Raw genomic sequence first — 15,950 nt, 5'->3', positions numbered from 1 at the left:
GACATTTAATTTTAAATCACACTTGGATGACCCATGTGTAGTAATATAAAAAGTATTTTTGTTCATAAAGTAGGAAAGAAAAAATTAAATTAATGATTTGTGGTAATTAAAAACAAGATATTTAAAGAATACTTGGAATATTCAATAATAAAATAAATTGATTTCAAAAGATGGAGCAAAGAAAAACTCAGTCAGCATGAAATAATCTGGCAAATGAAGGAGGGTCATTTTTGACCCATGTTGTGCATTAGAAGGGGTGTGCATATGTTTTGCATCAAAGGGTTAAAATAATTTTGTATTCCTGCTCACTCAAGGGCACAGTCATATTGTCATTTGGTTGGCAGTGTCTGATGTAGTATTGTTGATAGGTTTCCTGTATCTCGATTGGCTCACTGCTCCTGAAACCGCGATGTAGACAGATGTCCAAAACATTGCTGAAAAATAGCAAAGTACAAAGTCAATGTTTGCAAAAATAATAAATGTGATAATAAGAGGGGCGGCACGGTGGTGTAGTGGTTAGCGCTGTTGCCTCGCAGCAAGAAGGTCCGGGTTCGAGCCCCGTGGCCAGCGAGGGCCTTTCTGTTTGGAGTTTGCATGTTCTCCCCGTGTCCGCGTGGGTTTCCTCCAGGTGCTCCGGTTTCCCCCACAGTCCAAAGACATGCAGGTTAGGTTAACTGGTGACTCTAAATTGACCATAGGTGTGAATGTGAGTGTGAATGGTTGTCTGTGTCTATGTGTCAGCCCTGTGATGACCTGGCGACTTGTCCAGGGTGTACCCTGCCTTTCGCCTGTAGTCAGCTGGGATAGGCTCCAGCTTGCCTGTGACCCTGTAGAACAGGATAAAGCGGCTAGAGATAATGAGATGAGATGAGATAATAAGGGAAAGCATTTTTTTCTGTGTTCCATTGCTGACAACTGAGCAATGTAAATGACTTGCTAAACGGTGTCTCCACAACTTGGGAACATGGTACACTTCAGAAACACTCTACTTTAGTAGAAATTCTGTTGTTTGTGAGGACCATTTTGTATGAGGCGCCCCCTAGGCAATATATCAGGAATAGGTCACACATATGCACTAAAAGCTTATACATGGACTACTTTTCCTTGCACACGCACATGAAAAGCTTGCGCATACACCACATTTGCTTGCGCATACACCACATTTTCTTGCACATGCTAATAAAAAGCTTGCATATAAACCATTTTTTATGAACATGTCTGTCAAAAGCTCACACACAAACTACATTTACGTCGCACATACTCCACTTTTGTTTCGCACATCCACTTCAAAAGCTCACACACATATTACTTTAATTTTGCGCACACACCACTTTTGTGTTGTACATCCACATCAAAAGCTCGCACACATACTACTTTTACTTTACACACACACACACCACTTTTGTCTTGTACATCCAAGTCAAAAGCTCACACACATACCACTTTTACTTCGCACATGCATAACTTTTGTCTTATATATGCACATTCAAAAAACACACACATACCACTTCTATCTTACGCACACTACATGTGATGTGATACATGAATGGTAAATGTGTGTGAAAGGGAAAATGGTATGCGTGCGAGATAACATTTGTAAATGTGCCTTCAAGCGAAATTTGTATGTGTGCGAGCTAACATTTAAATGAGGACCCGGAAGAGTAACGCCATTGGCTGCAGCAATGACCAAAATGGTGTCTCCATGGCGCTATGCTAAATGCTTCACAAAAATAGGCACACCAAATATGTTTTTTTTCTGAAATGTCAGCCTTCATGCAACTCTGTTCGCATAAACAGTTTTCTCACTGCTGTATTAAATGTATTGACTATAGGTATACGCTCCCTAAACAGGAAGTGAAACAAATGGGTAATAATCAGGAAGTGGGCATATACTGCTATGGGCTACCAGTACCCACTTGGCTAGGCAACGCAGCTGTTAACGTATTCAGTAAAATCGATTAGAACTAATGTATTCCCATTATATAATTCTCTGTTTTTATTTGGAGTCCTTCCTACTCTTAGTCGTTGCTAACGAAGAGGAAACGAGACAGTTTTTTAATGATGCTCTTCGATGCATTCTGGAAATACAGAGGGGAGCTCCAGACGGTTTTAGTCAAGATCGGCTATACATAGAACTCGAAGATTACGCAAGAACGCTTTCTGCTTTTTTGTCTGTTCCTAGTTTTGTTAATGAACCATCAAACATACATTGTGTACGCTCATTACGGGGACTTTATGAATGTTTCCGCTGCTTGTTGAGAGAATATCAACCCTTGCAGCAAACTGAGAACATCTGCCTGGTTCCACCCACAATAATGACAAGGAGCCGTGGTCGTCCCCAGTACAGAATAACTGCAGATCAGATCACTCATTGCCTGTCTCTGGGAATGAACTGGGGAAGGGTGCCATCATGCCTTGGCATAAACCGCCGTACATTATACAGGCACCGACAGTATCTTCGCCTTCCACCTTTACATTACACGACAATATCAAATGAAGACCTTAATGCATTAATTGTGGACATACTCCAACAAACTCCAAATTCTGGAGAGGTCTACGTTCAAGCAGGCCTCAGATGTCGTGGGATCAGAATTCAGTGCTGGCGTGTGAGACAGAGCCTATACACTATTGACCCCATTGGTCGATCACTGAGGCGTCGCCATGCCATTCGTCGTCGGACATATGATGTACGGAATCCTAATCAATTGTGGTGAGTAGGCTTATGCAGAATTTACATGGGTTTCTCTTAGTAACATATTTATTTTCAAAATAGCAATATGCTGATTAAATAAATACATACACAGTTGTGCCTTTGGAGTAACAATATCCACGTGTGTAACCTGTGCATTTCTTTGCTTAGCCAGGATCTTACTACAGCATGAAAGTGAATAATGGTGAGTCTCTGGCTACTTGTAATGGATCTTTGTTTTTGAATGTGTCTGTGCTTTCCGTAGGCACTTTGACAGCAACCACAAACTCGTAAGATGGCGGATGGTACTCCATGGCTGTATAGACGGCTACAGCCGTGCCATTATTTACCTCCAGTGTCTGGACAACAACAGGGCCGCCAGTGTCCTGTCACTTTTCATTGCTGGTGTTCAAAGTTTTGGATTGCCATCAAGGGTACGTTGTGACCTCTGGATGGAGAACATTGATGTGGCGCGGTTCATGTTAAATAGAAGAGGACTTAACAGGCGAAGTGTGATTACGAGTGTTTCGGTTCACAACCAAAGAATTGAGAGGTGCGTATCATGGTAATTTTAAAATCTGAACAACCTTACTGTGATTTGTGTCTATGTTTCATTACATTACACTTTTATCCACTTAAAATAGGGAGCCTAAGTCACGCCCATCTACTTTCGGTGCCCCTTCTTAGGTCCCATGGGGTCTACCGGAAGTGGCGTGACTTAGGCTCCCTATACAGTACACAAATCAAGCTACAGATAAATCAAGTTTAAGGTATTTTTTAAATGCTACTGTATGCCTACATTTCATCAGACATTAATATAGCTATCCATCTATCTCTCTCCATCCAGGTTATGGGCAGAGGTCAACCGAGTTGTCTCCTACCATTATGTAAATCTGTTCAATTTCATGGAGCAGCAGGGCATTTTGGACTCCCTCAACAAAATACACTTGTTTTGCCTTCATTATATTTATCTTCCACGCATTCAAAGATCTGTGAATGAATTCAGGGAGCAGTGGAATAATCACGGCCTGTCTACTCAGGGTGGACAAACTCCACTACAGTTGTGGCACATGGGTATTGTAAACAATGCTGGACTACCTGAGAGCATTTCAAATGACATTTTTCATGTAGACCACACTTTTGGAGTAGATGAGGAAGGCCCTTTGCCAGAGTTCCAAACAAACAATAACGTGATCATTCCACACAATAATGTAACAATTAATGAAACAGCAATGACTTTTATTCAAAGAATTGTTGACCCATTACAAAATGACAGAAATCATGGTATTAATTTGTTTGTGAACATTGTAGATTTTCTTCAAAATCAAAACCCAAGAACTGTTTAAATAAATGTGATCAATGGTGTAATTTCAGTGTGTGTGTATTTTTAGCCCATTTTAGTCAAAGTCAAGTAAAGACCACAATCCCTTTCTAATATTGTCCATCCCATGGAATACAAATAAAAAAGAGAAATACAAAAAAGAGGCTCAACAGGCTCGTCTATAGTGGGTCACTTTGAATTTCTATTGTTGAATTTACCCAATAAATTGGGCAACATTTACAAGAGATTCAATGTGGCCTGTTATACATGAGCCTGTTACATTTTATTCCGTGTAAATGTATTTTTTTGGTATTATTTTATTGTGGCTTTCAATTTTCAGAAAAATATTCCATAAAACAAAAAAGTGAGCAACTTGCCACTTTGAACTGCTATAGTAAAAATTGCCCAGTTCAATTTATATTTACAAAAGGCTGAAATTAGTTATTGAAAATGCTTTGGCAAAACACATCATGTACTGATCTAACATTCCAAACAGTGAATTACTGAAAACATAGCAGAAACAGGAAAAGTTTTGGCCTATCTAGCCTATTCTTGTCCAAAGCCATATGTATTGCCTACTGCAAAATCCATACGTTCTTTAAATTTACTGTATGTTTGTAGAAGAGGTAGCTTGAGGCAGTTGACACATGTATTGGCTATTGGCAGATTGGAAGGCCCATGAATGAATTCAATGGAGGGGTTTGGGCTAAACCCAGTTGGTGGCACCTCTGTTGCTCCAGTCGCAAATGACAGTATTCCGCTTAGCTTCTCCGGTCCGTGTTCATCTAACATACACACACACACCAAAGATCTGTTAGTCTTCCAATATCGTTTAGATGGAGCTTTAATTAGTTTAAGATCATAATAATAAAATTTACCTTCAACGTCTTGCAGATAATCCCTCCAGAAAGGTACAACGACTTCTTCTGCAGCTCTTCTATTGCTTCCAGCTGGAGACAATCGGATGATAAAGAGCTTGTCGACCATGTCCGCTGTGAGAGGTTCTGCCTGATGACACAGCAGTGAGCGGAAACTTTCAGGGTACATCTTAATCTGATCAAGAACCCCGAGAGTTCGCAGTCCATCTCTAAATCTGTTTAAGAACACAAGCAACAGAGATGAATAGAAACAGGGACCACTTGCTGTATTATCAGGATCTGACGTGTCAAAAAGACTTGTACAACGACCCCTTTTCCAAAACAGTTGTGTGTGTATAAATTGGTGTTGTATGGTAAAGCACAATAAGCCGATTAACACAATACCTAATCACAGAAAACTCTACATTCTGAAATTACTGTACCTTTCAAATGGTCCCCGCACTCTGTGGACCACCTGGAACATCAGAATATCTTGAACCAGTAATTCTTTGTCTTCAAGACATTTCAGGTGTCGAAGGCATCCTGCTGTTGCCAAAAACTCCAACAGAGGTTCTGTTGAGGCCATCAGTTCTCCTAAAGATGTGCTCCTTAAGATCTTTTAGGCAAAAAACAGTGAAAATACTATGTTCAAACAAGGTCTCTGGCACATCCTCCTATTGCTGTGCATGCCAAACCAAATAAATGGTAATACACAAATACTCGTAAAATTTACACAGGGCCACTGCAAACAGAGATTGCAAACAAACAAATATCCCTCATAAAAGTACCTGCCTTTCATACCAGTGTTAATGGAAGGTTACATGATTCACATAAATCAAACAAAAAAAATTGACCACAAACTTAAAAGAATAGACTTTACTTGTAGACATCAGTATACCTTTACAGATTGATATATTATTGCTGTTAAAGAAAACTAGTCAAGTCATAGCATGGTATGAGCGATACATTTGAAACATTCACAATTTACCTTTTCAAGCTTATCCTTGAGGTCAGAATCAGCAACATCCTTAAGGCTGGGCTTTACAGTTTCTGGGCCTTGGACCAGGCATGTGAACAAAGTGGGAGAGAGGAATCTTGGTGCAGGACCACCATGGACCAAGCTCACTGCAATTGCTCTTCCAGCAATAAAATACTCATCATCTCTCAGTGCTATGCAAATAAAACAAAATGACAAACACAGAAAAACGTGCAGTGATTGTACACCAAACACTACATCTACACCAATTCATGCAAACTGTTTAAAGTCATTTTACCATAATAATGAAATATGAATCCCATTACAGAATCATTTGGCTTCTGTTTAAACACTAATCACAGGTAAACATGGAACATACCTTTGCTATCAAGCGTGAGATTTTGTTTTTTTTTCCTCAACTCCTTCAAACATAAAGGATCTCAGCAGAGCTTCCATGAGCAAGGTCAAGAATTCCCTCCGTGGCCCACCCAAGTCAATAGCCTCCTCATAGGTTCCCAGGTCATCCGAGAACCTGACAGACATAGGCTACGTTTACATTACGTCGAATCAGCGGATCATCAGATTAATGTTCTTAAAATGATTCGCGTTTACACTAAAACCGTTAGCCGTGCACACAGCAACACCAATACGCGGATACGCTCGGCTCCGCAGGCATCCTGCGCTCCAAATCACTCCGCCCTGAACAGCGAGTGCCCTCTGGAGGGTGTGCACTCCGGCCCTGCGCAGCTCACAGAGCGCGCGAGTGAAGTGAACAAGCCACGATTCGGGACTGAGCCGCTGTGTGTGAGATCCCAGCGCATATCACTTATTACTTGCAAGTGGAAGGATGGCAAGCCTAAAGACAATCATAACTACACAATGGGCAGTATTTGCATCAGTATTTGCAGTATTTTCATACTTTTATACTCTTTAATGAAAGGTGATACAAGGCGGAAGTCTGCGCCGTTTTTCAGCAGTCGCGTCACATGACCAACGCCAGCGAATCAGGAAGGTGGATGTCACAGTGACGTTGTCCAATGAGACGCCAGCTAGAGCTCAGCACAGCGTATTCGCGTATTCTCAATGTTTACACAGCACCGGAGCTGATACGATCTAGATTGAATACGTGGACGCTGGCGGATTCCCGTTTCCCCGCTTTTTCAGGGGGGTTAATGTAAACGGACAGTGCATCCGCGAAGAAAACGAGACAGATACGGTCTAGTGTAAACGTAGCCATAGTTGCAGTAGGGTCGTAAGAAACCCTTTTAAATCCCCTGATGGCACCATCTAAGACAGACTGGCGATTGATATTAAACTTGCAGGTCTTGTTTGGTGTTATTTTGCTGGCAAGTTGTAACAGTATCTCAGAGGCTGGCTTGTCACAGGGCATTGTATTCCTGTTGGAATGAAGGCAAAGCTTAGGTCCAAACTGAAACACAAATTTTAAAATAATCCAAAATATCAAAGTAAAACTATGTTTTCAGAATTCACAATACATTAAACATAATGCATTTCGTACAAAAAATCTATATATGCTTACACAGTTTCACTGTACATTTCCTTTTTATAGCATCATACATCTGATTGTCAACTTACATCTGATTGTCAATACTGGCCAGGATTGCACAATTGAGCTCCTCATCAGAGGAAGACATATCTGGCAGTGAGGACATTATGGAAACGTACGCCGAGTACTCGCTGCCTGCAGATGTACTCGCTGCCTGTGGATGGCTTCCACTTGGTGTATAGTTGCTGCTGGAGGTTGATGGTCCATCACTGTGGAAAGTCAAAACAATCTGATGAGACCAGAGGCATTAAAGTTTCATTAGTTTTACTTCCTACTTAGTTAAATAAGTTTGTTTATTTAGTTTGTTTTAGAATTTCATTTTAGGTTTAGTTAGTTGCAGCAGTATGGTTTGGGTAAAGGTGGGGGACCCAAGTGATATGACTTGATTGTAGGTTTTAGTTTTATTTGAGTCACATAAATTGATATTTTCTATGCAAGTATTCATTTTACTGAACTCTAATAACCTTGGAGGTGATTCCTGCCTTCCACGCCTCTTTGGTGGCTTTGAGCTTGGTGTTTGGACCTCTACACAACTGTCACTGGACTCATCATTCAATGCCACGGTTATTCCTTGGCTCACTATGGCACCTGTGCAGTGGTCTGCCCTTTCACCTTCGCTATCAGAGTGGGCCAAACAGTCATTCTGTACATAAGAAGAGAAGGAAAAACAGGTCTTAATTGTGGACATATAGACTCTCTTCTCTCACAGTACAAAGGCATAATAAATACCCTTTGGGATAAAATAATTCTGGCTGAAAATAAGACAACTGTAACTGAAGTAACTAACTGTCTCCCAGTGGAACGAAACTTACTGCAAGGGGTTTGGAGGGTCTCACGTAGAGTGCTCATCTCATCTCATTATCTCTAGCCGCTTTATCCTTCTACAGGGTCGCAGGCAAGCTGGAGCCTATCCCAGCTGACTACGGGCGAAAGGCGGGGTACACCCTAGACAAGTCGCCAGGTCATCACAGGGCTGACACATAGACACAGACAACCATTCACACTCACATTCACACCTACGGTCAATTTAGAGTCACCAGTTAACCTAACCTGCATGTCTTTGGACTGTGGGGGAAACCGGAGCACCCGGAGGAAACCCACGCGGACACGGGGAGAACATGCAAACTCCACACAGAAAGGCCCTCGCCGGCCCCGGGGCTCGAACCCAGGACCTTCTTGCTGTGAGGCAACAGCGCTAACCACTACACCACCGTGCCGCCCACGTAGAGTGCTTTCAAACGAAAAATCTTGTGCAACAGCGATCCATTCAGCTCTTGGCCGTCACGGAGTACAGGAGAGACAAGTTTTTTACCACAACCCATTAGACATGAAAGGCTGAAAAGAAAGAAATAATGAGGTAAACAATAATACTATCAACATTGCATACTGATACACAGAAAAACGTGCAAGAGGCCATACCTTACGTCAGGGGGAATTTTATCTCCAAACCCATCCCTGATTTGGCTGATTATGGTGTGGTAGGTCCATGACTTGTCAAACTCAAAAGCGCTGAGGATATTCCCAGCCTGATACAGTTGCTCTTTAGTCTGGTGTGTGCAGACTTTGGTCCATGTGGGATTTGTGAGTAAAATCACATCCTTGTTAAATGTCTGGTGGTACTGTCCACGGACCCTGTAATCATACCACCACAGTTTACAAAAAAATCGTACCTTTCAATTTACATATTGAGAATAATATACAGTCTATGTATCACACATTTTATTTAAACGTCTTATTCTTATTCGAGGCAAATTAAACAGTGACTCGTCACACACACAGAAATGTTCTACTACAGCCACACGCGTTCGATTTTACGTGCGAAATAATTCATTCAAAACACTAAACTAAGCCTTTACTGTCTGAACCATGAGAAATAGCGTTGTTTATGTCTGGTCCACGCTGAAAAACTATGCCAAGGCTTGTTCAACATGCAAGTGCTTGATGCATGGAAAATTGACATGACATAAACAAGGATGGTTTATTGTCACCTGCATAGACATACAGTAGGCTACTGGGTAGAGTTGGACATGCAGTGAAACTGGTGAAACTAGCGAGACACAACTAGCGAGCAGCTCGCTACGGCAACACACATACGTATAAACAAGATATCAAAGAAATAAAAAAAAAAAACCTTTTCTTCTTGGTTGACGTGGCCCAGTTCCCAAATGTCCTTCTCGTTTCGTAGCGCATATTTGGAGGTGTCTCCCGTGCAACGTTAAGGTTCACGCTAGCCACATTAGCCACACTAGCAGCAGGGTTATAGCTGGTTCCTCTCCTAAACAACGAATTAACTTCTTGCTCCGTAGTAACGTTACCGGTAAAGACAGCTGGTGCTGGTGTCGGCGAATTTACAATAGTTGATAGCACTTGTGGAGAAGCCATTATACTGTTTATTAAGCTTATTGCCTGATTAAGAGCTTCATCTCGAGTGGTACCAGCCATTTTCAAAAACGTGCTCTCCCTCTAGAGCCAAGACTCTGCTCGGTCCTCATTTAAATATTAGCTCGCACACACACCACTTTCCCTTGCACATACAACATTTACAAACGCATATCACATCACGATTTTGAATGGTGGTGCACTATGTGTAAGAAAAAAGTGGTATGTGTGTGGTTTTTGAATGTGCATGTGCAGACAAAAGTGATGCATGTGGGAAGTAAAAGTGGTATGTGTGTGAGCTATTGACGTGGGTGTGCAAGTCAAAAGTGGTGTATGTGCGAAGTAAAACTAATATGTGTGTGAGCTTTTAAAGTGGATGTGTGAGACAGAAGTGGTGTGTGTGCAAAATAAAAGTAATGTGTGTGTGAGCTTTTGACGTGGATGTGCAAGACAAAAGTGGTCTATGTGTGACGTAAATGTAGTTTTTGTGTGAGCTTTTGACAGACATGCTCATGACAAAATTGGTTTATGTGCAAGATATTCATTAGCATGTGCAAGAAAATGTGGTGTATGCGCAAGCTTTTCATGTGCATGTGCAAGGAAAAGTAGTCCATGTGTAAGCTTTTAGTGCATATATGTGACCTATTCCTGATATATTGCCTAGGCGGCGCCTCATAATTTTGAGCCTGATTGCTTTGAAAAGAATCCACAGGCCAAGCTCTTGGGCTATGCAGGTCACATTAGACTCAAACCCGATGCTGTGCCAACAATATCCGAACAACATCCACAGAAAAGGAATTCAGGCCACGCAAGCTGATTAACAAGGATAATATAAACTTTCAAAGCTAATATAGAGATTTAGGCATTGCCTAAATGCAGAGCTCCCAAGGAGTGTAAAAAAATGTTAGTAAGTAATCCAATGTTAGGTTTTAAAAAGTAAATAAGCGATAAAATCCTATTATTACAACTCACCAATTAAACCATTTCAGTGCATGGATACACAGCAAAATTCCATGTTGAATTAACACCCAGAGTGTTGATTTAACACCCTACTGTGTTTATATGTGTCCAATTGGACACAAATGAACTCTGAAAGTGTTAATTCAACACTGTGGATTTTGCTGTGTAGTCAATTGAGGTTGTGTAATTGGGGCAGTGGGGGTGTGGTCAAGCATCAGTCTGTGAATGGAGGGTGGAGTCAGGGAAGGTAAGTGGTAGGATCACTGCACTAGATGGGAATTAACCTGTTTGTGTCTTCCCTAGTGACCGCGCCCTTTAAAAGGAGAGAGAGAGCAGAGAAAGGGAGCTCTCTCCCCAACCCGAACACTTGTGTGTGTGTGCATGTGAAAATCAAAGCTGAAAAGCTAAAATAAAAGAGTTTGAAGAGAACTCAAATCCATACACTAATTTATTTCGCTAGTTCTAATTATTTGTATAATATTAACTTTAGAAATAGCTGATTGCAATTAAGATCATTTTCTAATAAAATAAGCAAAAGTCTGGAGGATTAAACATATTAAACATGACAAAGTAATAAAGAATCATATTAAATATTTATAATGCTTCCATTCACCCACTAAAATACCTCCTTGCACAGAACAGAAGTTTCACACTTTGAAACAGAATGATGAATCTTTTCCTCTGAAAGACTGAGAATGAGAGCCAGGACCAATTAAAGCCCACATGCTAATCAAATTCAGTGAGTGTGCAATGGAATGGCTTGCTTCTCCAGGACTCTTTATATTCAGAGGATGACAGAGTTAGCCTGCATCAGTTTGAGAGTATATATATTCAACTGGATTTAAATGCATGCATACTAGGGGTATAACACAATGTCATTAAGTATTTGTCCCTGTGTATGTTTAGTGCTCTTCTCATCAATTTTTGTACTTGCATCAAAACTGTAAGTGGTTGTGGCCTATACAGAATGTTTGCAATTCATTTGTTTGCTTTTACGTTTTGTTTCCTTGCTTGGTGTTGTTTAATTATACAACCCCGATTCCAAAAAAGTTGGGACACTCTGTAAAACATCAGTAAAATCAGAATGCGATAATTTGCAAATCATGGAAACCCTACGGTATATTGCATTGAAAATAGTACAAAGACAACATATCAAATGTTGAAACTGAAAAATTTTATTGTTTTTTGAAAAATATATGCTCATTTTGAATTTGATGTCAGAAACACGTTTCAGAAAACTTGGGACAGGGACAACAAAAGACTGAAAAAGTTGTGTAATGCTAAAAAAAAAGTAATTTGGTTAATTGGCAACAGGTCAGTAAAATGATTGGGTATAAAAAGAGCATCCCAGAGAGGTGGAGTCTCTCAGAAGTAAAGATGGGGAGGGGTTCACCGCTCTGTAAAAGACTGCTTGGGCAAACAGTACAACAATTTAAGAATAATGTTCCTCAATGTAAAATTGTAAAGAATTTGGGGATCACATCGTCTATGATACATAATATCATTAAAAGATTCAGAGAATCTGGAGAAATCTCTGTATGCAAGAGACAAGGCTGAAAACTGACATTCGATGCCTGTGATCTTCAGGCCCTCAGGCGACACTGCATTAGAAGCAGACACATGTCTGTAGTGGAAATCACTGGATGGGCTCAGGAACACTTCAGAAAACCATCATCTGTGAAAACAGTTCATTACTGCATCCACAAATGCAAGTTAAAACTAGATATAAACAAGATCCAGAAACACAGCTACCTTCTCTGGGCCTGAGCTCTTTTACGATGGACTGAGGTGAAGTGGAAAATTGTCCCAAGGTCTGACGAATCGAAATCTGAAATTCTTTTTAGAAATCTTGGACATCACGTCCTCCAGGCCAAAAAGGAGAGGGACCATCCGGCTTGTTATCAGTGCACAGTTCAAAAGCCAGCATCTGTGATGGTATGAGGGTGCATTAATGTATGTGCCATTGGGTAGCTTGCACATCTTGGAAGGCATCATGAATGCTAAATGATATATACATGTTTCAGAGCAACATGCTGCCATCCAGACAAAATATTTTTCAGGGAAGGTCTTCCTCCTTTCAGCAAGACAATGCCAAACTGCTTTCTGCACATATTAAAACTGCATGGTTCTGTAGTAAAAGAGCATGGGTGCTAAACTGGCCTGCCTGCAATCCAGACCTGTCTCCCATTTAAAACATTTGGCGCATTATGAAGCTCAAAATATGACAAAGGAGACCCAAACTGTTGAGCAACTGAAATTGTGTATTGTGCAAAAATGGGACGACATTTCTCTTTCAAAACTACAGCAATTGCTCTCCTCAGTTCCCAAACTTTTACAGAGTGTTGTTAAAAGTAGAGGCAATGCAACACAGTGGTAGACATGCCCCTGTCCCAACTTTTTTGAAACATGTTGCTGACATCAAATTCAAAATGAGCACATATTTTTCAAAAAACAATAACATTTCTCAGTTTCAGCATGTGATCTGCTGTCTTTGTACTATTTTAAAAGAAATATAGGGTTTCCATGATTTTCAAATTATCACATTTTTGTTTTTATTTAGTTTACACAGTGTCCCAAACTTTTTGGAATTGGGGTTGAATACACACACACATACATTATATATATATATATAGATAGATAGATAGATAGATAGATAGATAGATAGATAGATAGATAGATAGATAGATAGATAGATTTTTTTTTTGGGGGGGAGTGCTGTAAATATTCACAATTTATAACAATATAGCTTTTTATCTTCTATCTGATGTGACCGAGAAAGCAAACTAACTTCAAAACAGCGATTCCTTTCCAAAATCAAGAAACTGTTTTTGCTGTTATTGACAAGAATATAGCCTTGTACTGAAATTAGATTTACTAGTGCATCTCAAAAAATGAGAATATCATGGAAAAAAGTTCAATATTTCCATCTGTTATTTAAGAAACTGAAAATTGAATACACTCTAGACTCATTCCATGTAAACTAAAATGTTAAGCATTATTCTATTTTAATTTTGATAAGTATGGGCTAGAATATACACACACACACACACACACACACACGAATATTGCATTTGGAGTTTGAGTAAAACACAATACATACTATGTATCTCTTGGTCTAGTTCAGTATATTCAACCACAATCATGGGGAAGACTGCTGACATGACAATTGTCCAGAAGACGATGATCGACACATTCAACAGGGACAGTAAACCATAGAAGGTCATTGCTGAAAAGGCTGGCTGGAAAAGGTGCACAAGCAGCAGGGATGACTGTACTCTTGAGAAGATTGTCAAGAAAAGTTGATTCAAGAACTTGGGAGAGATTCTCAAGGAGTGGACTGAGGCTGGTGTCAGTGCATCAAGAGCCGCCACACACAGATGTCTTCAGGAAAGGGGCTACAACTGTCACATCCCTATGATCAAGCCACTCCTGAACCAGAGACAATGTCAGAAGTGTCTTACCTGGGTTAAGGAGAGAAAGAACTGAACTGTTGCCCAGAAGTCGAAAGTCCTCTTTTCAGATAAAAGTAAATTTTGCATTCCATTTGGAAATCAAGGTCCTAGAGTCTGGAGAAAGAGTGGAGAGACACAGAATCAAAGGTGTTTGAAGTCCAGTGTGAAGTCTCTGCAGTCTGTGATGATTTGGAGTGCCATGTCATCTGCTGGTGTTGGTCCACTGTGTTTTATCAAGTTCAAAGTCAACACAGCCATCTACCAGGAGGTTTTGGAGCACTTTATGCTTCCATCTGCTGACAAGCTTTATGGAGATGCTGATCTCATTTTCCAGCAGGACTTGGCACCTGGCCACAGTGCCAAAACAACTACCAAATGGTTTGCTGACCATGATATTACTGTGCTTGATTGGCCTGCCAACTCACCTGACCTGAATTAGACAGATTCTCCATGGAGTATTGTCAAGAGGAAGGTGAGAAACACCTGACCCCAAAATACAGATGAGCTAAAGGCCACTACCAAAGCAACCTGGGCTTCAGTAAAACCTCAGCAGTGCTACAGGGTGATCACCTCCATACCATACCGCATTGATGCAGTAATTCATGATAAAGGAGACCCAATCAAGTATTGAGTGTATAAATGAACGTACTTTTCAGAAGTTGGACACTTCTGTATGTAAATCCTTTTGTTGTTTGATCTTAGGAAATATTCAAATAATTTCAGATACTGGATTTCTGATTTTCATGAAATATAAGCCATAATCATCAAAATTAATGCAAACAAAAGGTTTAAAATAGTTGACTTGATGTGTAATGAATATAGAATGTGTGAAAGTTTACCTTTGTGAATTATATATAAAAAAAAAAAAACACCTTTCACAATATTCTAATTTTGTTTGAGATGCACTAATACTTGGGATTTTGGAGTGTTGTAGGCAGGGATACACTCTGCGGTACCGTAGGTTCATGCAGCCAATCAACTGTGACTACATGGTGTGAGACACCCACCTAGCTTTGAGCTCCAATGGACTCGTATATTGAAGCCCATTTTGATGATGTTTCCATAATACTTCACCAGTAAGCATGTGAGGGACTCATTCTGAGGTATAATCATTGTGAATGAAGTTGATTATTTACTCTAATCATTATTTCCCTGCGAACATATATTTGGAATAGAAACTGAAAGTTTATAGACTGTGCACACAACGTCTAATCAAAGACGCCATTTTGAATCCTCATTCACAGCTGTAATGCAAATGGCTTCCGCCTCAGTATACAAGTGCACTTCTATGGCAGGAAAAAAAAATCTATATTTTGCCGCCTATGTAGTCCCCTATTTATACAAAATTGAGTCATTCAGGATTCAGCCATGTTTTTGCTCGGTGTTAGCAACAGTTACAGGTTTTTAGCTTTCTCCTGAAATGTTTTCTTTTATTTCTTCTTCCTCAGGGTAGTAAAACTTGCTTTCACTGTGAAGACTGTCATTATCACTATCCATGCTGTAAAATTAATGCTATTAGAAATGCTGGCAAAAATTTATAAGATTTTTGATAATCTTATCAATAAATCTTATTTAAAAAAAATATAAATGTTGACAAAAAATGCAGCTATGATTGTTGTTGTGAACGAGCGAGTCGCCAGAGGTCCATAACCGGGGTCTGTATTGTAGGATACGGACCCGATTGCCAGCCAATCACAGCACAGGATTTGATGGAAACCGGACCACACAAAAAAAAAAAATATATATATA

At 40.1% G+C, this 15,950-nt stretch overlaps 1 protein-coding gene across 1 annotated transcript; it reads right to left on the bottom strand.

Moving 5' to 3' along the window:
• Positions 1 to 4,308: 4,308 nt before the first annotated feature.
• Positions 4,309 to 6,332, bottom strand: LOC132897804 (G2/M phase-specific E3 ubiquitin-protein ligase-like). Its single transcript, XM_060939029.1, has 5 exons — positions 6,223 to 6,332; positions 5,856 to 6,037; positions 5,311 to 5,483; positions 4,889 to 5,103; positions 4,309 to 4,795 (listed from the first exon to the last, which is right to left on the bottom strand). The coding sequence occupies exons 3-5, from the start codon at positions 5,451 to 5,453 to the stop codon at positions 4,557 to 4,559; spliced, it is 597 nt and encodes a 198-aa protein (XP_060795012.1). The 5' UTR covers positions 5,454 to 5,483; positions 5,856 to 6,037; positions 6,223 to 6,332; the 3' UTR covers positions 4,309 to 4,556.
• Between the last annotated feature and the right edge of the window lie 9,618 nt (positions 6,333 to 15,950).

The sequence above is a fragment of the Neoarius graeffei genome, chromosome 14 (genome assembly GCF_027579695.1).
Source record: "Neoarius graeffei isolate fNeoGra1 chromosome 14, fNeoGra1.pri, whole genome shotgun sequence".
Classification (NCBI taxonomy): domain Eukaryota; kingdom Metazoa; phylum Chordata; class Actinopteri; order Siluriformes; family Ariidae; genus Neoarius; species Neoarius graeffei.
Note: the sequence above shows the minus strand (reverse complement) of the source record. Positions and strands in the feature narration are given on the sequence as shown.

Coding starts and splice junctions, on each gene's coding strand:
- LOC132897804 (XM_060939029.1), bottom strand. CDS start 5,453: ATGGCCTCAACAGAACCTCTGTTGGAGTTTTTGGCAACAGCAGGATGC. Junction 5,104..5,310: donor GTGCGGGGACCATTTGAAAG/GTACAGTAATTT, acceptor GTTCTTAAACAG/ATTTAGAGATGGACTGCGAA. Junction 4,796..4,888: donor TTATCTGCAAGACGTTGAAG/GTAAATTTTATT, acceptor TGTGTATGTTAG/ATGAACACGGACCGGAGAAG.